The 24,057-nt window shown below is 42.1% G+C and overlaps 1 protein-coding gene across 3 annotated transcripts in view; it reads left to right on the forward strand.

The window, feature by feature from the left end:
- LOC105828262 (rho GTPase-activating protein 20) overlaps window positions 1-24,057 on the forward strand; it is a 188,367-nt gene that overhangs the window by 73,156 nt on the left and 91,154 nt on the right. The window contains exon 1 of one of the 3 annotated variants that reach the window (XM_028189042.2): window positions 14,047-17,573. The exons of the other annotated variants lie outside the window; for them this stretch is intronic. Within the exon in view, the coding sequence (XP_028044843.1) occupies window positions 17,253-17,573 (321 nt within the window). The 5' untranslated portion in view covers window positions 14,047-17,252. Of the gene's footprint in view, window positions 1-14,046; window positions 17,574-24,057 lie in introns of those variants that run through there. 3 annotated transcript variants of the gene reach the window in all.

A 24,057-nucleotide genomic window follows, 5' to 3' on the forward strand; every position in this document is an offset into this window, starting at 1 on the left:
TTTCTGACTGCTGTTCTTTCGTAGCTCGATCCATTTTTTTCACAGCAAGTTACCGACACGGGTCGCTCGACGGTTCGTTGATTAATCCGAGGACCCTAACGAACTGGCCTATTAGGATGCCTTATAACCATATTAGAACCATATACAAACGTTGAGAAGCATTCTTCAAACGAATTGGTCGCTTGGGTCGGGAACAAAGTTTTATGGACGAGCGGTAAATCATACGTTTTATTTCAATCCCCCTCCCCCCCTCCTCGTCGAACGTCTGACGTAATTCCGCCTGCAACGAAAACGAACGGAACGACGTGTACGGCGACGTAACGGCGAGTACGGGAAAACAACACGTGACACTTTGACATGCAAATCTCGCGCCTATATGTTTGCCAACGCATAAAGTTGTTCATTATGATAATCGGTTTCACTCGCGCACCGCTGGCTCTCCATGGAGTGTCTGGCCAAACAGAATTATTTCGACGTGAAAGCTCCGTCGATTCTATAATAATAATCAAAATGCACGCGACGTCTCTCCGCAATCACGATTTCCGCGCTAACCGCATTGCGGGAGATTTGCCAGATTGGCATCGGCTGTTTCTAGCGGTATCAACCCAACTCCGTTACCGCAATTTCTTTCGGTTTCCCGCTCGTAGATAGGATCGAGATTGTTATTAAAAATATCGGAAATCTCACGCTACGCGTCGCGACCAGACTCGCCTAACCAGACGCTCGTCCCGCGCGAGAGAAGAGACTCACTTCCACCTATGTACACGTTCCCACCTTCCTCTTATCTGGCTCTCGTCGTCTTTCCAGCTTATCGTCTATTTGCCTTGATCATCTGCCGGAGATGGTTTACGCTCGTTAAGTGACAGTCACTGGATGTCGCGAACGATACGTTAAAAATCGGACGGTATGTATAAACAAGCAGCGCTAGATAAGTAAATATCGAGGATAAGTTTCAGTTAATTATGGAAAATTCTTATCAAAGACACATTGTAATTAACACTGTTATAATATCAGGAAAAACGAAAAATTAAATATGAATGCTCGTGTGGTTGCATTTAGGTTGCATTTCTATCGTCAATCAGCTGGATTTGTAGAAGAATGTTATGAGGTGCAGCATATAAGTGTCATAGCTGTGCCACATGTTTTTATTCGCGGTCGCAAATATCTTTTGCAAATATGCGCCTAGTTGAATAACCGTGACATACAAAGCGTCCCCTTAATATTTATTCAGAAAAGAAAGCGATTAACATTTTAATCACGCGAAAATTGATAGTTTCTCGTAAATTGCCAACCGATCGCGGCAGCGGCACATAGTCGTCATCATCGCCCGCGATTAAGCGGAAGGGGTGCGGAACATAATAAATGGCATTGAAATCCCGTCAAGGCCCAGCGCGTCCGCGCGAAAAGATGATTGTTCGCGGCAAAAAGAGCATCGCCGTCGATCTAGGCCGTTAATTATCGTCGATGAGCCATTAATGGCGCCGTTATCGTTCACGGGCACATACCGCTTAATGAGATTTCCCTTCCAGTTTCTCCTATCGACGACGATCGCGGGAGCAAAGAGACGCGCTGTAAAACGAGGCGCGTTCTTCTTGCTTTACGACTTTTCCAGGATGTCTTAGAGATGGTGGCCGTTGATGATGGGCGGGCGTATTTGCAATTCAGATTGCGTATAAATTTTATAGCGCGCGTATATAAGTCATATAGAAAAGGAGAAGAAGCTGCGACAACGCGCTACGAAGATCGCACCGCGAAGTTCGCGGTCTCCGACAATAAGAATGCTCATATTTTCTATGTAAATGAATATATTTCTTTCATTTTTCGGGGAAAGTGATATCTCCCCCGACAGCGTTTAATCATGTGCTATATTTTTACGTGACTTTTTATATACAACTTTTAATATCTTCCGACCACGTCGTAAATTAAGATCCCGTTAAAGTTCGTCTAAAACGAAGACTTTATTTATTTATGTTTTGAAAGAGTGAAATTCGCCAAAAACTCGTTTTCAATTATAGAACGCGATAGCTATTCGTGTCTCGATGTCTCGGTTAAAGATGATAAGGGAACACGCTGTTACGCGTCTGAATATGTCTGTTACCGAATACCCCGTGAAGAGACTTATTGACGCGCGTAAGTAAATAAGTGTAACCGGCCCGACGAACGAGAGATATCGGCACACATAACAGTATACTTTTCACGTAATGGTCGACCGGACTGGATGAGAAATGCACTTTAATACAATGCTGTCGGTCGATAAATCGCGCGCTGTTAATTTTTCATCATCGCACCGACGTGGTCCGCGCGTGATCTCGAGGAAGGCTCCTCGATTCTTCAGATACCACCCTTGTATAAGCAATCTGTGCATGTGTGTATGGACGTACTATGTACTATACTATACTATGAGAAACGCGTTGTGTCCGTCGTCGTTTCACAAAGCCTGCGAGAGCTTTCACCGATGGAAAGCTAGCCGACGGCCAAGGTGGCCGTCCGAGCATCGACGGTGTGTACAGTGGGTCACAAAAATTCGTGCGGTCTTTAAATGGGCTTTTACTTCCTTTAAGGTCGTAGCCCTCTCGTCGAAAGTGGGCTGAGAGCGGCGCCGAGAGTGCGATCGTACCGATGACTACGGTAATAGAGAAAATGATGTCCGAACAATTGTTCCCCGATCGGTGAACAATTCCTTCCGATTCTCGGAGACGACTGAACCAAGTGCATGGATTGATTGTCACGATCTTCCTCTCTCCCTCTCTCGCTTTCTTTCTTTTTCTCTCTTTCTCTTTCTCTTTCTCTGTCGGCGAGGCGATGTGAAAGTACTAATATATCGTCAAAGATATTGATGGAGAACAGAAGCGGCGAAACGTGTAATTAGCGTTAGGAAGTTATTAACACCGCGACGTGTTACATCTATAAGCTCACTTAGTGACGAGATACGGTATGTGGATGGTATGTTACACATACGCTGTCGTCACGAGTTACCGAAGCTACGTAGCGATATATAAGCGAGGATAATTATATGTGTAATGTAGTGCGCGAATAAAATGCAAGCGTTGGAAGTGAATGTGCAATTCGAAATTACTATGCAAATTTGAGGGGAGTTGCCTTTCCTTATACGTAATTTCATTGTATGGTTATCATTACTTGTATATCCAGCATTGTTATAGAGGCCCGTAACAAATCACACTTTCTTGTAATAACAGGTATCACGTGTAGTAAATGAAAAGGGAGATTCGGGAAAAATAATTGGCTACGTTAAAATTCTTTGTATTTTGATATTTCCGTTGAAGAAAGATTGTAACTGATCAAAGAACCTTGTTATTGAAATGTATTCTAAGATATTAAGTTTAATCTTGCCTCCCAAAAATAAAACTTTCAGTTGATCGAAGAATATGAAATTATTGTAACCCGAGCTCACGGTCTCGAGTTATATGTGTCTTTATTTTGATAATATTTCGACATTATCATGAATATTTGTACAGTTTCGCGTGGTTTGGCGAGAATAAAAAAGAACTTGGAACGAGTTTCATACCGAATTCGCCATACACACACATTTACACATGCGATCTCAGTAAGGCCGTCTAGTCGACCTTCGCACAAAAGTGTCATCCTGCGAATGTTCACCTGACTCGCGCGAGGACACACGTGATAAAGTACGCGCGAAATCCGCGCAGCTGCACGTTCCAGGAAAGTGCGTAAATGCGCCCTGCAACATGCCGCAGCTCGGAGCCGTCCCTTTAAGCGAATACGTGCCGACACGTTACGCGGTTTCACGCTTCGCACTCGTCGCGAACTCCGCGCATAGGTGCGTGACGCGCGCGGATTATGGCGCCGCGCCGCGCCGCGCCGCGCCGGTATACGTGCATTCGCTTAAATTTACATACGCGTTACCCGCGCTCTCGCCGATCGCCGTAACCGAGATTGAATTCCTACCTAAGGAGTGCTCGATAAGGATAACGACGACGCACAAGCTCGGCGATCGTGCCGTAAATATTGCTTGAACGCGAGATAAAAGCGTTAAGAGGCGGCAATCCGTGACAATCGCGCGCACCTACCTATTTTAGGTAAAAACGCGCTTCCGCGACACGCGAGACCACGAGGGTTAAACATAAGTGGCAAGAATTTTTTTTTGTTTTAATTTCCGCGTTGAATAAAAACAAGTTATACGTGTAAAACGATTTTTGGTATCATCACTCCATTAATGGCCCTTTTTGTTGGACGTCAGTAACTTTGCACGCTTTTCTGCACGGCTTTCCTCTTGTCGAGTATAAAAATAATTTGTACATCGATTTTCAATAGATCGTCCTAGTTCTGGGCCATTAATGATTGTCGGACATCAGTTTACTTTAACCTCGCATGACTTAACTTTCTAATACTGAAACTAGAATTTAGATTAAAGATAGCAGATGTCGGTGAAATCGATCACAAGAGATTTTCTTCCGTGAAACCTGAGTGCGGCATTCTACTAAAGTATTTGAGTGAAAATAAGAAGATGCATTCTTTTAATGATTAAAGATAGAAAAATATAAAAAGAGCATTCTCTCGGTGGGAAGGTTTATTTACGTATTAATACGAAGAATAAGAGTATTCTCTATTAGGGCCAGATATATATGTGATTACAATAATAAAAAGAGTAACATTTCTAGTCCAAAGTTGTAAAAACGTTAACATAAAGGAGGAAGGCATATATCTCGGAGGATCTAGCTGTCAGGGATGTCCTTTCGCCCACGTTCACGTTCTTGCGTCCAAAAGACGAGTCCTGCTCGTCTTCGAAGAACGAAATGGGAATGCGGCGGGAAGAAGAGAGGCTCGAATGACCGGTACATGAGTCAGAACGAAAGAACCTCGCGTACGGTGCTGGCCAGCAGGAGAAATCCTCGACAGGACATTGCACCGAAAGACATTCTTCGATCTACCAAATTTGGAGATATGTCGCCGCAAAAGATCCGGCACATCCCTTAAGATATTCAAATCACGTTTTGCCAAACAAGTCTACAAATCTGATATTTTTTATGCCACAACATTCAGAAACGTATGCGTCATTTTATCAATTTATATATAGAATATGAATTTTAATCGTTCGCTAAACACAGGCATAACTCATATGAGAAAGGATATAAAACAGCGTAATATAAGATGACGTATATTAAAATAATCTTAAATTACGATACAATACCTATGAAACATTGAGTAATTGCATTTTCAAATTATTCTTAAGATAATTTATGAATGCACAATTGCAGAATAAAAGTACCATTATCTTAGAGTGGGGTATAGACGCTGCTTTTTCATCATCATCATCCATTAGAAAATTACACTGAGCGTTACACAAGATTTTGATGCCAGAGCGGCGACAAGATTCTCTCACATGAAACAATCAGTATAAACATTTCCTGTTGCATAATTTCATATTTAAAGAGTCGCGTTTACGACTTGATCTTGGCAAGAAGACAGCACAGCGATTAGAGAGGCGACGCAGGGTGACGCGAGTTAAACGAGCCGTGGTTCCTCAACTTATACCTTGCAATTAGCATTCCCGCTTTTTGCCTTTGTTAAAACTTGCAATTCAGATCCTAGAATATGGAATAGGCGGAGAAAGGATTCGAGGACTCTACATCGATAAACTTTGCTATTTATTATAGCAATTTTGCAGCCGTCACAATTTTTCAGGCATAATGAACGAGAGAGATGTGCCGTTTATCCGATTTTAGACGTGACATCGCTTTAGTTACGCCAACAATATCGCTATGCGCACTTCTATAAAGGATTTCACAGGTCCTTTACTACACCAATCTGCAATACCGTTAACCGCGATCGTTACTCGGCGAGAAGCCTGCGCTTCGTACGTCTCGTCGTGTTCCGAAGCGCCTTTTTCCGTGCTTTAAAGACTCGCACGCAATGCGGAAATGCACGCTCGAGGGAGGTTTGCACGTCGTTAGCACACTTTTGCACGCCCGCCGATCGGTGGTTTCACTTGAGGCGCCATTTCGCCACACGTTCGCAGTTATCTAAAATTTCCGGAAGACGTATGTCGTACCGCCTTCGTCGTCTCAAACGTTGGCCCTTTCATCCTCAACTGATTTATATGAACTCGCTTCATCACTCGTAATACGAGAAAAAAAAAACTCGCATTTGTTCACTCCGTTTAATTACTAGTCTCAAACAGTCATAAATCATCATGTCAATTTGCTTGTTTATTTATTATAAAAGAAATCTGTCATTTGTAATAAATGTGACATGTAAAATGTGCATCATAATGACGAGTCGATGCACTTGACCTATGTGAAAATAAAAATCTCAACGAGCTTTATACGTGGGAGTCCAAAGATCTAACCGCGTCGTCACTTTGAACATTTAACAAGGCAATAAGGAGAATTGTTGTCGGATGCAGAAAATTATCGATTTGCGGTCGATACGGAAACGCGACAACCCGTGACCGGTGGCTGTGCAATCAGTGGACGATAATGAAATCTAAATTGCAAATTATGACGGGACATAACTCGCGCTCGTTATTCCGCGCGTTATGCCCCATTGTCACGTTGTACAGTGTCCCGTCTGTCTGGTGTCTTGTCCGTTTGTACGCGCGCGCGCCCATGAGCGCTTTAATGCACATTTGAATCTCCGCCAGTGGTATATGTGTGCACGCCGAATCAACCGATGCAATATGCCGTGGACCGTTAAGAGCCGCGACCCCTCGAGATTCGCGCAAAAAAAAAAAAAAAACGAAGAATCGAGCACACCGGGAGCTTTGTTCGGAGCATGTTTTACGGATTCTTCCTCGCACAAGCATAAAAACTTAAAATTTCGCCTTTCGATCATCTCGCTTTTATCACAAATTTGTCTAGATTAAATCTGCGTTTCGCGTGGCTTATAACTTCCTATTTTTTAAACAAAAAGATGAAGAATTGAGGAAATATTGGACAAAATATATATATATATATATATATATATATATATATATATATATAAATCTACAATATACATATAAGTGCGATGTAAGAAAAAAATGTAACAAAGTTTATTCATGTAAAAACGTTAAATTTTTAAACGTTATTCTTCTGGTGGACCATTTGCAAGAAAAATAATTAAAACAATAAAGTTAGTACATACGTATATATAATTTATACACGTATTATGGGTAGTAAATTTGAGAAATTTTAAAACGCACGCTTTAACGATAGCAAATATCCAAGTAATAGGTATTAAGAGTAATGTGCGTTACAAAATTGCCTAGAGTCTCTAAATGTATTCTGACAGTGTTGATGGTGGCGGGGCGTACATTTGACGGGGAAAAGGGGAAATATATCGCCGCGAGCATGCGGAAACGCAATGTGTGCAAGGTCAAGGCTCATCACGCGAGATTGAGAAAGAGAGAGGCTGGACACCTTGCCTTCACGCGGAAAATTGGCCAAAGCCGTGATGGTCTCGCGGTTCGTCTGTTGCGCTGTCGAGGGAAATTAAGATCTTATCGTCTTTATATTCTCGATGCGCGCGAGGTGCAAGCTTCTATCGATCGGAGTACGCGGCCTCACAATTAACACAGCCCCCGCGCGAAAAAATATCGCAAGGAAATTAACGTCGGCATGCGGAGATATAGAGACGTTGCGTTTCCGCGCGCTCGCCGCGGGTGCGTCTGCTTCGTTTGAGATTCTCGCGGTGAGATACGACAACGCAATAACTCACCGAATAACCTTATTGACTTCGAGGACGGTAAGAATGAAGATCGTGGCACGATTCCCGGATTCTCCTCTTGGTAAAAATTTGTCGAATAAAGTAACGACACATCTTGCAGCAGAGAGATTAGAATCTAATCAGCGTTGTTATCTACGTGGGAGGGCAACGCGTGTTCACGAACAATACAATAATTGAGACCAATAATTGAAACATTTATTGCTATCTGACAGACGATATCTACATTGATAAATTATGTTTATAAGTACGTTAAAAATGTTATCCAATTGCCTGATGAGATAGGCGTTATTTTGCATTTGATTTTAAGTAGGGGAACAATTAAGTATGATCGAGGACACACGATGAGTTTTTATTCAAAGTATAGACAAAAGGCTATATTTATCATAATTGCTATTCGAATAATTTTCTCGACACATGATTAAGTCAAGAATTTTCCATCAACGATGTTGTACCGTAGAAAACAATCGTACCGAAAGAACATCAGAATACAATATTGCGCAAAGTTAAGGTTTACATTAAAACCTGTTTTTACGGATAAATCTGATTGAGGAATAACAAGAGAGATTTTGCAAAAGATAAATGAAACTTCTATCATCTTTACATCGTAATACATAAATAATCATGCGAATAGCATAATGCGGCAGTTCGATATGCGAACATGTAAACCTGTTTTACGGTTAGATACCGATGATGCATAACGCAAGCTGTAGAATAATTATAGGTCAATAGATCACGCGATAGAATATTGAAAATAGCATAAACACTCTATGAGGCTTTATCGTCGAAGATTTGTCGGTCGACAAGAAAAGCATCGCTTCAAATGGTACAATCATTCCTGGTATTCGAAGAACACGTGTAGCACGCGGAAATGTTGCGTGAGGTCAAGATTCCAAGACCGACTTACCTTAAGAAAGTAGCATCTGCATTATTGCTGTTAATTTTTAAATAACGGCATGGAAAACGAGATTGCGAGTAAGAATTTTTCCATTGATTGTTATAAATTAAAAAGAAGATTAAATAGAATAAACTCGAGAGAAAAATGGAACAAGAGTTTGCGACACGTCAATTAAATCCATAGTTAGGAAAGATACGACGACGCGAGATCGCTCATTATCAGTCAAACGAAAACGCAAGACGTAAGACGAGAGACTGACGCAGATAATGAATGTACTTCGGCAGGTTGAATTGAGTCGGCGGCGGCCGCGCGTTCCGCGGATTGCAAAACGGAGCCTTGCGGCGCGAGGCGCGCATTCCGCGCCCATTGTCGGAGTCATTTATTAATACCTCCTCTCCGTCAATGACCTCTCCATTAACCCGATTTGCGCAAGCAATGGGCAACTGGCGAGACACGACGCGAGAATCGCGCGAGCTATTTAAACCCGCCGTTTCTCGATCGTCGTCATCGTCATCGTTGTTCGATCGCCATTCTGAAACGGAGCACTTCTTCGCACGGGTCCCACCGAACCCCGCTGCGACTTTCACGAAGAAACGATCTCGTTCGCGGCCTTAACTCTCGATCACATACCTTGTTAGACACGACGATTCAAGAATGACCGCCGAACACGTTACGCTGTACGCGCACAGATGCTGTAAATTGTATCTCTTTCTCTTCCTCGCGGCAAGCTGCCGTTCCACAGCATCGCGCTGCATTGCGGGTCTTTTATGTAGCCATTTCAATTTTTTTTCGTGTACTGTCAAGTTAGTTTATTTGCGTTTTAAACATGCGTGTATGATTTCTATTACGTATTAACGCGTTATTTATCGAGCTTTTAATTTCGATATTACATAATAATTTCCAAATAAATAACTATATGTGTTGATATAATTTTTGTTACGACATAATCACCTAATCACGAGTGTTATTTTCACTCCTATAAATTTGTATTGAGCTTGTTCGTAATTATTTGTCACGTTTGACGCACTTATTAATTTCCATCTACTAATTACAGATTATAATTATGCTAATTGCTCTTTCTTTACTGTTTCCGTAATTGTACGGCTCGCGCGGCGATATCTTCGTTGGGATTTTCTTTCAGGTGATTGCGATATCTTTATCTGAGGTATGTCGAATTATTATTAGCGGAAAACGCGAGTCCATGCGCGAGGCGGTTCGCGTGTTCGCCACTCGCGAGAAGGCGACGATTTGTGGCGACGAGCGAGTTTTGCGTCGGCGTAAGAATCTTGTAAGATTTCTGGATGCGCGATAGCTTATCAATCAGCATAATTGCACTTATTTATGCGCGAACCTCGGCGATAATGCGTATCGCGCTGTGACGCCGTGAGGACTCCTGATGGTGGAAATCCCGGGCAGATCCCCGAGCACTTCCTGCGCTTTACTTCCGTCTCGACGGACCGGCCTTTTACACGGCTGATAATCTCGCGCGGCGGTTCGTATTTGAAACTACTGCGAGCTCGCGGTCGTTAATTTCCTGCCGGAGTGAAACTGCGCGCGCTCGAACCTCGGAGATCAAAGGATAATATTTCTCTCACACCAGCCGACAGTATAATCGGCACGCAACGTTTCGCCCGGCTACACGTTGTGCGTGTGCGTGTGTGTGATGTAATGCATGTACACACCGCCACGTTTGAACGCGCGTACGTAGCTGCGTGTATTTTATACAGTGTACATGAAGAGCACCGTGTGCTGCTGTGCATTTTATATACGCGAGCGCGTTTCACGTTTGCGCGCGCGTGCTCGCGCGAGAAAATCGGTGACCGCGTCGAAGTGTGCGGCACACTTCGGTCCCGTCAGAGATCCAGCCGCCGCCGCCGCCGCCGGCCACTTTCCCATCGTGCTGAAACGCTCCCGCTTAGAACTGAACGCGTTGAGAACGGAACACGCGCGCGAATCGCTTCCGAGACGAGCTTGCGATCCCCCTCGTGAAGATGATTACCCCGCCTTTCCTCTTTCCGGAGCCGAGACTGCTACAGGGTCGAGGAACCAAGGATACGCGACTAGAGATTTTTCGTCCGAGACGTCAAAGACCTTCTGAAAAAAATCTCAGCAATTTTATATTCACTTTTCTTATTATGTTGTACAGCGTAAATATGTATGGGAGGATTGCATTTGAAAACGTTTCTCGTACTTTATGAAAAATATTTCTCTTATGTATTTTTCAAAAAAACTTTATTAATTTTGAGCCATCCTGTATAGTACGTATTGAAATCTGTCTACTCGCCTAGCACAGACGAGTTTCCGTTTCTTTTTTATCTCTCACACGGGACGAACGGCTCCTTTACAGGGAGGAGGGGAATCTCAGGTTCCAACGTTCCAGCTCTCTATCTCATCGCGATGGGAATCGCTCGAGGGAAAAGTCTGTAGGACTTGTGTGTGTCTGCGAACGTGCGGATATCGTTAACCATTATATAGATTGCTTTACTACCATTTCAATTTAGCGCAATGTATGTTTCGCGACGTTCGGAATTAATTAGCCATCGATGCGGACGTTTCCGCTCGAAACACACGGGAATGGTACACCTCTTCGAGGTGTGTCTCGACGCCTCATCTTCGAGGACGTGTCGTGCCGTCTCCGTTTTCACGTTGCCCACGCGTGCACGAGCGTTTCGACTGCGCTACCGCGCAGATCTAATCTTCGCCAAGGCCGACGATACAGGATTCCGAACGTTACATTAGCAGCCTCGCCTCGGTAAATAGACATCGCGTCGTCGTGTTCGATCGAAAGCTGAACATTTAGCATCTATATGTGGATGTATAAGCGTCGGGGACAGCAGTACAGCTGGTTTGAATGTGCATTTACGAAGCATGAAGACATTTTTCTTAATCTTTTTGCATAAATACACGTAGGTTCATGAATGCGTTACACACTAATATTATTAACAGAAACATTAATTAGTTAATTATTAATTATAACATTAGATAAATAGTCGATGACAAATTAATGAAAGTTATTAGTTCATAGCAAGACAATTTAAGCGGTTCTCTTTCATGTTATTTTTGCGCTTACCAACAAGGCGCGTGTGGTATCGTCTGTCTGAATTTGTTAAATCTATCGAACTAACTTTAAAATTCAGTTTATTTTTTGATTACGTTTCTTATTCGTGTACGAATCCGACGTTTCCGCACAACGGTGACTCATTGTTCACCTAGGTAGACAAAAGAGACAAAATAATAGCGACCGTGACTCGTGCAGGAAGCAAATAGACGTCGGTGTCGTGCACTTTGTCTCTTGCGCATAAAAATGTACCTGAAGCTAGCAGCCAAAGGCAGCAGCCAAACGCCGAGCAGCCAGGGCCGAACGTCATATAGGAGTTTCCAGGGGACACCATTCAATCAAACGTTAAAAATTCCCCTGGTTATGAGATATTTAACGAACTTTGACAAATTTGCATAGGGTTTACTTATTATAATACATAATCGATTATTTGCGACAAGACTTGTAATTTACCAATTGTTATAAATTTTTTAAACTAATTTTTATCGTTTTCCGCGCCGCACGCCTCAACGCAAAGTACGATTTCCTCCAAATTTGGCTGGAAATATCTTTTTGTAACGTACAATCGACTGATCGATCATTCGCGAGAGGACGTGCATTTTTCTAATTGTTATAAATATTTATTTAATTAACTTTTATCTTTTCATGCGCCTCACGCCTACACGCAATATACGATTTCCTCCAAATTTGGCTGGAAATATCTTGTCGTTACGCACAATCGACTGATCGATCATTCGCGGGACGATGTCCATTTTCCTAATTGTTATAAATATTTTTTTATCTAATTTTTATCGTTTGGAGCCGTGAAACCGCTACGTCCTCGGCATCGGCTCTGGGTGCGGCAAAAAGCGGTAATGTACTTTACAAAAAAAAATTGTTGCATTATTCTGGTAATCAATTATGTTTTGCAAAAGTGCATTTTAATAAAAATTTCTCATATACGGTTAATTAAGTCGTTCTAGACTTAAAAAAATATTTTCGTAGAAATTTCAAGACAACGTTCCTTGTGTTCATCTGACGAACGTAATTAACAATTTAAAAACTACTAAACAATTAATATCGATCGCGAATTACTGATCACTCTATTGTGCGTTAAGGCAAGGTATTTCCAGCCAAATTTGGTGAAAATCGTACGGTGCGTTTAGGCGTGAGGCGCGGAAAACGATAAAAATTAATTTATAAATTTATAACAATTTGTAAATTACAAGTCCTGTCACAAATAATCGATTATGTATTATAATAACTAAACCTTATGCAAATTTGTCAAAGTTCGTTAAAAATCTCATAACCGGGGAATTTTTAACGTTTGATTGAATGATGCCTTCTGGAAACGCCTATGTGACGTTTGGTCCTGGCCGCTCGGCGTTTGGCTGCTACTTTTGGCTGTTAGCTTCAGTTACATCACATAAAAACGGAAAACAAAAAAAGCGAATATTACAGGGAACTGGGTACGGTTATTCCAATATGTAGAAAGTATTTGCGTTTCGTTGTAGGACGAATATTGCATGTCTTTTATAAGACATCAAAAGAGACAGCTATGGAAATATGACTGAAATTTGCATTATATTAACAAAACTTTTATATGTACTATATATTTAACGAATTGAGAATTACTTCTAAAAGGGCAAAGAACACAAAAGGTTAAGAAATAACTTCTGGTACTGTAGACGTGGCGAATAAGTTCCGGAGAATTATTATGTATTATATATCTTTCAGATGAATAGCGAAATTTTATGAGCGGTCGTCCGAAGATTTATTCTTTCCCAGGAAATATTTTGCAGCCACTTTTTCTCGCGGAACATATCCGAGAGAACAGGTGTAAATTGCGTCGAGTGTCAAGGAAATTAAAAAAGCCGCATCGCACACGTCGTCGTAGTGATTTGGTGATAACTGCTATTTATTGCGGCAGCATCTGTGTTCACTAAAAATTCCGAAGCTGGTCACCCGTGACCTCTTAGTAGCTGTAAAATGTTAAAAAAGAATCACCTTGTCAATCGACAATAATCGTAATGATGCGACAAGTGATCGGGGGAAGAACGAGCGGATTTTTTACAGGTATTCATTCCCCGTTACATCGTTATACGAGATAAACGCTGCGGAGAATTCGTCGTAATCGCGGATGCGAATCGCCGAGCGCTGCCCAAAGCGGCAAAAACGTGGGAAAAAATATAGCCGGAGCACGAAAGTGACGCGATGTTGCGATAGTTGGGATATTTATTCTCCCTTGCACCTGACGCAAGCTTGAAATTTAAGTCTCCCGCGGCGAAAACGCCAGTCGAGACAGACAGTATACAGTGTCGAGAATTACATTTTTTTAAATTGTGTTTTGTAGACTTTGGTGAACTTTTGCATGAGTCTTTTAATTTATTATATTATATTATCTTTATTTTTTTTTAGTGTGAATCAAATGATACTATTAGAAAATTAGGTTTCATTTTCTTGTTATATTTGCATTGCTGTTTGCAAAGTAATTAATGATACATATAAAATTTTAGTACATAAAATTATCCTGAGTATCGAATAGCCAACTCATATTTTGCTTGATAATGCAGACGGTATGTACAGATTCTTTACATGCAGATCTTAAGATCATCTTCTAAGAATCAAGCAACGATACTTTGGCGGCTCCTTGGCTTACGATTGTTACAGTATACATGCTATTACGAACAATTCTCGAGATTACATTCTTCGATGCTTCACTGACACGAGTCACACATACATCGGAATATTACCGATCATCTCACGTAATTATGTTGCATGCGATTCATTCGCTGGCAACGTGTTCAATAGCGCAGACACACACACGTGCACACGTATACCTGCGCGCGTGTTTCTTTTTGTATACCTATGTATGACTCACTAGGCGACAAAGCAGTTTTACGTTACACGTACGCTAGCGTAAAATGAATACCGCATAGTTGCATTATCTCTCGCGTACGTCAATAAGATTGCACGTAGCTCGTTATGGCTGTCTTGTATACACACACGGCGCGAGTTCCGTAATTACATTGAGTTTTCCGACCAACGTCTCTCGGCTATCTTAATCGCATCGGGAGGAAGTAGGCTGAGGATGAAGGATGAGGGATGGCGGACGAAAAATATGTTTGAACAAGCAGCATCAGCATCAGCATCCGCAGCAGCAGCAGAAGGGGAAGAACCACTAGTCACAATTATTCTTCGCAACGCGTAATTCAGTTTCTCATAAGCGCTGTCTCCATGGAAAAAAGCGCGCGAAAAGAAGGGCGCGCTACGGGTATCAGGTGATACACGCTAATTACGTGTTCGCTTAATAATTACGACGCATACATAGACGCGGTACGGGGTACTCTCGCGTACTATTAATCAAGCCCCTCGTTTCGCCGTATATAGCCATGGGAATAATTGAAGTTTTGACGAGTTCCCACTCTAATGATATCGTTCGAGAAATAAGAAAGCACCGCGCGCAGATTCACGCCCTGCTCCACCTTCACTACCAATGTCCTTGAAGATGAAAGGGCGAATTGGCGCGTGGATCGATGATCGTTAATTACCTCGGGAAACCTTGGCGAAGACGGCAGCAGGGTAAATCGTTGCACAAGTCGACAAAATGTTGTTCTCGTGTAGCGAGAATCTTGAAGATTTGTGTAAACACCAAGAATCTCATAATCAAGAATCATGCAGTTTCGTGATTTTCGAAACATTACAATTATTTAAAAATTTGCAAATTAAAAAATTGTTATTTCTATAATGAAAATCCGGCCGATATTCGTGTCGTTGTACATTAAGTTACACCTGCTTAGTTTCTTTTATGCTTTCAAATGGTTTCTGCTTTTACATCTATTATTTGAATTAGCATAAGAGACTTGATAAGACAGAAAATCGTATTACTAGTAATTATTCCAAGTTCCACACGACTAACCCTCATTTACCTTCTTCGACATGTACAAGATTATTAACCGCGAAGCAATTAAACTGGTAACCGTACTATTAATGCTTAGAAACCGGAATTTATTCCGGAATCTGGAGTCGATAGTAACCTTTATCGTTGACCGTGACTGTTATCGCCATGTATGTTTATCGATTATTTATATATATTAACGCGTTTACGATCACTTTTTTAAAAAGCCATCCTTGGATGCTATTTAACAAGTGATACATAAGTATTATAATATAAAAGTTAGAAAGTCATGTTCAAATTCCTTCGTTGTTTCTAACAATTTGCTCCACTTCTAAACGCAAACGTTACAGAATTGGCAATTTAACAATTAAACGAGCTTAAATTTGTTTTTCTTTTCTCGGTATTATATTTTTCAACAGTTTAACATAACTAATATCGCGATTGCTATGTGTGAAACGTGTGTTTTCTAAAACGATACAAAATCATGCGTTTAAAAAAGGTTGTCTGAAAATGTAAAAAAGGCTCTTTTCTATTTGTTTTTTTGTTGTCGATACTTTGACGTTTGTTAAGTAAAACCGCGCAACGTGCGTTCTGGTCCATCTCATGCGTGCATATGTGTGCATACGTGCATGGGTGCGCAGACATCGAGAAGAGGAGGAGGACCCCTTCGCGAGGACGGACGAGCAGCGGAACGGTTCGCGTTAAGGCCCGAGGCCCGAAGGAGAATCAGTCCCGATCGCCATGGTAACCATGCTGCGAGTCGCGTAAGTCGCGTTTCCCCTCGCCCGCCTCACGTCGCGCCCTCCGTTCGTCACGAAACTCCGATCGTGTGGTATCGTGTGGTTTCGCGCGCGCTCGGCCGGCTTCGCCGCGCGTTCGGTCGGCTTCGTCGCGCGCGAGCGAGGCCAACCAGTGACGACGCAGCGGCGGCACGGCAGTTGAGCAGTTGTACGCGCGACCAGTTTGATTTCACACGTATCTGCGACGGTTGGTGTTCCGGCGTGTGTTTTTGCCTGCGTGAACGCACGTACATACCCGGCGTACATTTGTGCTCTTGTCGTTCTCTCGCGTGTCGCGTGACTCCGACCGTGTACACTGTCGTTCGTACGTGAGTTTCGTCATCCGCGCTCCGAGCTCTGAGCTCCGGTGCGACGCCGAAACGGAGCGGAGTTTCGGTGGACCAGGCTGCTGCTGCTGCTGCTGCTGCTGCATTGCGGAGTAGAGTGTTTTGCGCCCAGAGGCAAATACCTGTGCCCGCCGTCGACTTTCGAGCCGAGCCTTGTTGTTTTTCACCTCGGCGGCTGTCCTCGAAGTGCAGCGTGTCTCGTCGCGCGCGTTTCCATTTCCGGACAGCAGGGGGTGAGACGCGATGATTCTCTAGAGTAATTGGAATCCGTCATTCCTTTTTGCGGCGCCGCAGGAACTCCCGTTGATTTTCGCCTCGCGATCGGAGTGTGAGTCGCGCCGTTTCTAACCTTTATCGCAGTGTCAAAACCACCTGTGGATCTCGCCGTCACGTTACAGCAGTACAGTGAGAGTGACAACGTCCGACATTTGCGACACGCCGTGTGAGAGAGAGAGAGAGAGAGAGAGAGAGAGAGAGAGAGAGAGAGGTTGTCGGCGATGCCGGCAACGATGGCGACGATGCGTGACGATTAAAGGAAGGGCGCGAGCCTCTTAGGAAGAAGAGCTCTGCTGAAAAACGCGCGCACCCTCGCCGATCGCTCGAGCGATTGATGATGACCATGTTCGGCACTCTCGTGCAGAGGCTCACCTCGCCGGTGACCTCGCCGACGAGCCCGCGACGGCGCTTCAAGTCGCCGTCACGCTGGGAAGTGCAGAGTGACCCGGAAGACGACTCAGCTACGCCCGTGAGGAAGTCCCGGGCCAAGCATCTGTTGGACAAGCGCAAGAGTAAGAGCAGGCCGCGCGCCCTGCACTCGTCGCAGTCGGACCACCTGCCGACCTGCAGCGCCGGCAACGGAGCCTGGTACGACGTCGCCTTTCCGCCACTGAGAGGCACCAAGAGCCTCGGCAGGCTCGACGGCATGAAAGAGGTGAGTCCAACGTTCTTCTTTGCACGCCGACGTTGCTCCAAGTGCGATGCGCGAAATTACGAGTCAGTTACTCCAATTTTTTCTTCATTTCTTTATCTGAAAGAGAAATCAGTGTCGAGATTACCAAATGCTCTCATGTGACGGAATATGTTAGGTAAAAAGAATTGTAAGCCATTTCATCGTTTTTTTTTTTTTAATTTAAAGTGAGTTGAGCGAATATTTAAATTTTAGAATTAGTATAAAATATGGCAATTATTTCCCTATAATCGTAATCTTCCGCTCGATGCCTAGCAACATAAGTTTCTACGTTTTCAAAACGAATCGGTTTCACTGCGAACACATTGACGCAACGGTCCGTTACATATTAACGATCTTCGGCTGCGCAAGCTATCGAAAGTGCTCGGAATCGAATCGTGACGCACGTCCGCAAAATGTCGGCGGTATCTTATGCGTCAATTATTTTACGAATTTATGGATTGGGTAATCTGCTGTTCCAGTAGAGTAGGTACCAGGCATTCGTAACTGACAACCACACTCTACGTGTTTCTTGCGTCGAGTGTGTGTACGTGTGCGTACGTGTGTTTACGTAGGATAAGTTGAGGATAAAAACGACAGTCTGGCGAACGGGACAAAAACGCGCGTGCTTTTGTATGTACATACGCTCGCCTTCTTGTTAACAATATATTAAAATACGACAAGCTACGAGCAGAGAAATCGCTACGACCTGAAACACTCAAGTTTATCTATAATGATAATGTTATGTGAAATATCAGGAAACGATGGAATCACTTTTTAATGAGAGATAGCGATATTTTTACAACTAAACTAAAGATAGCAACATTTATATAAATTCCAATCAAATTACAACAAGTTTCAAAAGAAATTTGCAAATCTTTCGAACACGTACCGGTACTATTTTTTAAATAATATTTTATCCGAAACCTTTTGTTGCGCTTATACGAATAATTGTGGTTTAAATGTGCTGTTATTTTGGGGAGAAAAAGCAGTCTCGTTTTCCCAAGATTTGTTACCAGAATTCTTTTTACAATTATTCCCCTCATTATAATCTTATATTAAGATGAGCTCTGATTTTCTTCCTTTAATTAAACGAGTCGAGACACATCACAAAAGGTGCGTATCGCAACCTGATTATATAATTGCTCCGTATAACGTAACACACGTCGGTTTTTATATTTATATACATACGTAGTTCACGCAATTCGCACAGGTCGGTTATGCATTGCTATATTTTTTTTCCCTTCGTTGTCTTACGCGCGTTACGTTTTAACTGTTTGCTTTTGGCGGTAGCATAAATTACCTTTCATGTGCCTCTTACTTCGAAAGTGGTACAGGTCAATTTTCGAAAATCATCGAAATAGAGTACGCGACGCGAGAAGATTTTTAAATTACAAAAGCGGGACGTCAACGTACCGTAATTTGAGGATGATAAAAGAAGAGAATTAGCTTTAGATTAGAAATATTATACGTTGTACGATTTTTTAAAATATGCACTAACTTTTTGATTTTTTAAGATCGTGAATATAAAGTTATTGAGACATTGAGACGTGTTATTAAAACAAAAATGTCCAAGAGATGAAATCTTAGAAATTAATCCAAATATTTGCGCCGAATAGTGTATAATATTTGAAAAATATGGTATACTTTACATTGTGGCTCGAAATGACCGACGGGTATCTTATTCGCTGGTTTGCATCGACGCGTAAACGGAGCGGATACGAATGAAAAAAATGTTGGCCGCAGTCTCGAGCACATGTTGGCACTTATAGATTATTTATTTACCGTTGCTCAAGGTCGTCGACAAAACGATGATCCCGAATCACATATTTGTATTTGACTGCGATTATCAGTTTACATTGTTTGCATTGCTGTGACAAATTCGATAACTTTACATGTTTATTTAAACATATACAAGGAAAAAACAAGTATAAGGAATAAAGTACATTTTAGTCACGTTACTTAAAAATGATATATGAATGCAAGAGAATTTATACACATGTAAAATTTATTTTGAGGATAAAAAATTTTAAATTAAAAAGATAAAATTATGTAAAAAATCTAGACAAGTATAATGTTTTTATAATAGTAAAGATTCTTTTTTAAGAATCTTAGATACATTGTCGAATAATTTTGGGATATTAACACGAACTCCGTTTAACTTTTCTTTTTTATTTGTCCTATTACTTGACAAGTGAACACGTCTTTGGTGTGTTTTTTAGTTAGACATAAATATGCAAATACAAAAAATACTCGTTGGCTTTCTACTCGAGAGACGAGCGTTAATTGTACGGGAGCTGTTCGCGAATCGATTTACGCGGCACAAAATCGTGCGGTCCTCTCTGCGGCGTTGTATCGTCGCGCGTTTTATCGTCGTCGACTTTCACGACGCGGCACGGATACGCTACTACTAGCTTCTCGACTGCCACCCTTTACCTCCTAACCTTGCTCGCGATCAAAGCCTCGAACGTTGAATACCCATCGCACCGTAAAATCACCGGCTTTCACCGAGCGTAATACGACGACGTACCGCGATTCGCCAAACGTGTCTGTAATTCGTGCAAATTGCGCGCGCCCCGCGGTCGATCGGCGCCTTCTCGACGAACGCGAAATCACGTTACGTTGTCCGACACAGGCACACACACACACACACACACACACACATGTATAACTCATACTGTGATTAGGCTATAGAAACCGGATACCTAACTGATGACGACGACGAACTATCATAGCCGTCGAAGTGAAACGTAGACCGTTATTAATCCATTAGATCTCAGAAATTTTATCCAAATATTCATAAAAGCGAAGTAATCTCACTAATAACTCGCCTGATAGTAATTTGTCCAAGTAATTTACTTGAAACCACAGTCTCGCAGTCGCGTGTTAAATAACACATTACTGAAAAGCTAATTTTCTTCTGTTAATCACCTAAAAAAGAAAGTATGGCAATGAAGATATTTCGCGACTTAAAGGAAGAAGGTCTAAGCGCGCTAGTATTGCGCATGATGTAATTTTTTACGAAGTTTATCAAATTAAATTTGGTGATTGGAAGCAGTAGCTGATTGTTTCTTTCTTTCATAACTCACCGTTTTTTAAATAACCTATTTGATTCACAATTTCTTTATTATGGAAAACTTTGAGAAAATTTAAGTCATAAATGTGATCCTTTTGCTTCTGCTTGCTAAAAAATTATTCGTCCTTTTTTTTGGCCATTCGGCGCAATGTCCAGATGCCACGGTGCACTCGTGACCGTGCACGAACTTGCGTAGCGGTCTCTCAGGAGTTATTAAGTGTCGTCGTCGGCCGAGGCAGAGAACGATGCAATTCGTAATTCGACGAAATTGCGTGGCTCTTTAACGACCTCGGTATTTGAACGACGACCCACCAGGGAGTGCTTTGTATCTCTCCCTGCACATTTACACACACGCGGCCTCGAAAGGGGCATTAAGGCCGCCACTAAAAGCGGACGTTGCCGAATGTTCGTAATTCGAGCGGCTCTCAACGACGACATTGCCCTACCCGTGGATAATATTACGTTACGAACCTCCGTCACCTCACAGTTGAGTCGCTTCTTCCTCGTTACGTTTACCTTCCCCGTCTCTTCCGCCTTCATGATTCCCTTTTTCTTTCCCGTGGAAAGGTACACGTGAGACGCCATTAATTTCGCGATGGAATCAAAAGGGGGACGAAACGCGTTAGCAACGTCGTCGAGATGATCCTTGGCCCTCGGCGGGGGTTTTACACGATGTCGATAACAAGGCGAGACAAGTGGACGTGTTATTTGCAGGCTATTTACCAAATTTGTACGTGCAAAATTGGTGGATGGCGACGTTTACCGGCTAGATTTATTTGAGAGATGTGTACGATTTATACGGAAGGTGTATCGACACTTGGGTTTATCACATCCCGTAGAAAGGCATTATTAGGTAAATTATTGGTTACTGGAGGAAGTGAATAGAAACGTCTTCTACTTTCGGGCACGCTTGTTTTTCTTCATCACGCTAATATTCCACTTAGCCTCAATTTCACTCTTGCAAAGAGCCAGTAATGAAGCATTCGCCGCTCAATCGGGTCATTATCAATGTTCCCATTAACAGTAACTCTTTTACATTAACAGTACTGTTACAACCGATCATCTTTAATTGCATCATTGTAACATTTTTCCAATAGATTATACAATTACTTGAAAAAAATTATGAACATAATGGAAAGCAATAAAGGTTCGTAAAGGAGTTGTGCGTTATTTCAAATCATATTTCTGCTGTTTGTAAGATAACAAAATATAAAACTTGCAGATAATAATTTGTACGTATTATTGTTAATCATTATTCCATTTAAAAGCAGAAGAATGAAGTAGCTTTGGGAATTGTGTAAAAGAATGTAACGATCGACTTGCCACTTGACTTGACTTGACTTGACTTGCTACTGACCTCGTGTAAACTCGCCATTAACGACTCGCCCTTCTTGAACGAGCAGTGAGAGGGAGAGAGAACGATGTCCACCGCTTGCAACCGTATACGAGATAGGGATCTGTCGGTGTGCGGCTAGTTAAATCGTGGCACAGCGAGCGCGAAGGAGGAATCACGAGAGACACGAGGAAGCCTTGAGGAAGCGTTGCCTCGCGCTGCCTTGTTTCGGCACGCGATAACATCGGCGATCGTGGGTGATGTAGCACGGTAGCCAAATCTCGAACGCTGAACATCGTCTAGCGAATTGTTGTCTTTCTCTCTTTCCTTTTTATTTATATTAACATTCGCTTTTGTTCCCGTTTTGGTTGATCCGCTAGATCTTTGAACCTTCTTATCGGTATCGGTTTTTACATCGAACTCTGTTGTGAAAAATTTTAAATTATTAATTTAAATAAACAACACAAGTGGCAAAAAATATAAATTATGCACCAGAAGTGCACTTGTGTTGTTCATTTAAATTAATAATTAAGAATTATAGATAAATTGAAAACTTTATTTTTAGCATAAAATTTGATTAAACGATTAATTTTTACAAAAATCCATAAATCGTAGTCTACCGTAAAAAATAAATTCAAGTTTGAGAAACGAGTGAGAGATGTAAAAATCTGCAACTGGACATGCGCGAGCGTCATATGTATGAAGGAATTAATCTTGTTTCGCGAACGTAAGCACCGTTCAACAGACGCGATTAAAAACCCATATCCGTCGGAAAGCGGCCTTATAAGGGAGCTCCGTTGGCCCCGAGGGCTTTCTACGGATTGTCCGCGGACATTCCGAGACACTGAATCAACCCGCTTTCGTCCAGTTCCTATGACCGCTAAGGAACGTCGATCTGACACCGATCGCGAGCGTATGAGACATCTCTCTGGCATTGTGGTAAAAAGAGCTCTGCTCGCCGAGGTTCGAAGATTCGACAGCCGCGATTAAGAAGAATCCGTTAAAAAGGAACGTTACGCCTTTCTGTGTCGTGAGAGAGCGTCACTCTCACATCATAAAACGCTAGTTTCGTTCTTCTCATGCGATGCGTCATATCAATCTTCCTTTGTAAACGGGGAACATGATATTTTTTTACCCCCCTTCTCCGTTTAATATTCATAATTAGTACTTTTTTGATACGTATATTTCGTTTTATTGATGTACACTCGTTTTATTTAGAAATATTTTTAAATAGCTGAAATTAACATAAAACTATCTCTCTCTCTCTCTCTCTCTCTCTCTCTCTTTTCGAGGTGCGCACGATTTATTCAAGTACAAGATTTTATGGAATTCTTTCTTAAAATGTGATGATATATTATTTATATTTTTTGTTCGCTGTAATCAGACGTGCAGTATTGGTAATTGAGCTTTTTTGATAGAAAAATTAAAAAAATTTGGCATACTTTTATGTGCATTTATCAGGAATATCTAAACATCTATATATCGCTCATGAATCGTTGTTCTTTGGTATGTTAATGCGGGGGCCGTTTAAGTATCAGGGAGCGATTTGGTCCAGCGTGTTATCCATTAACAACGGCGACGAGTAGACAGGTCTCCATAACTCGTCGTAATAACTTAACGTCAGAACGGGGAATCTTCACGGCGGAACAAATCTATGTGCGGGATTCCGGCGATTCGCGTGTCCACAGATGTCAGTTTCCCCTCTTCGGCCATTGTTCATCGCGGCTGAAAAGATAGACGGGCAAAAGAAATGCTAATTGTGAATATGAAAATCGCGGCAGGGGTGTCCATCGTATAAGCTCTCGTTCTTTACGAGCCGCGTCCTACGCGAAAGGCTCGTCTCCTCCTTTCGCGATCCCTTTTGAAATCCTTGGAACGAAGGAGTTATGACACTCGTCGTCCTTGACATTCGCGATGCGTTGAGATTTCGAAGAAAACCATGCTGCTCAAAAAAAAAGGGAAGAAAAACGTAATAATTTTTCGACCTGATAGATTGATGAGCAAAACGTCTGTTACGAGTATATAATTTTAAGCATTAAAGATACTCTTTGCGTTTCTTA

This window comes from Monomorium pharaonis, chromosome 4 (genome assembly GCF_013373865.1).
Source record: "Monomorium pharaonis isolate MP-MQ-018 chromosome 4, ASM1337386v2, whole genome shotgun sequence".
Classification (NCBI taxonomy): Eukaryota; Metazoa; Arthropoda; class Insecta; order Hymenoptera; family Formicidae; genus Monomorium; species Monomorium pharaonis.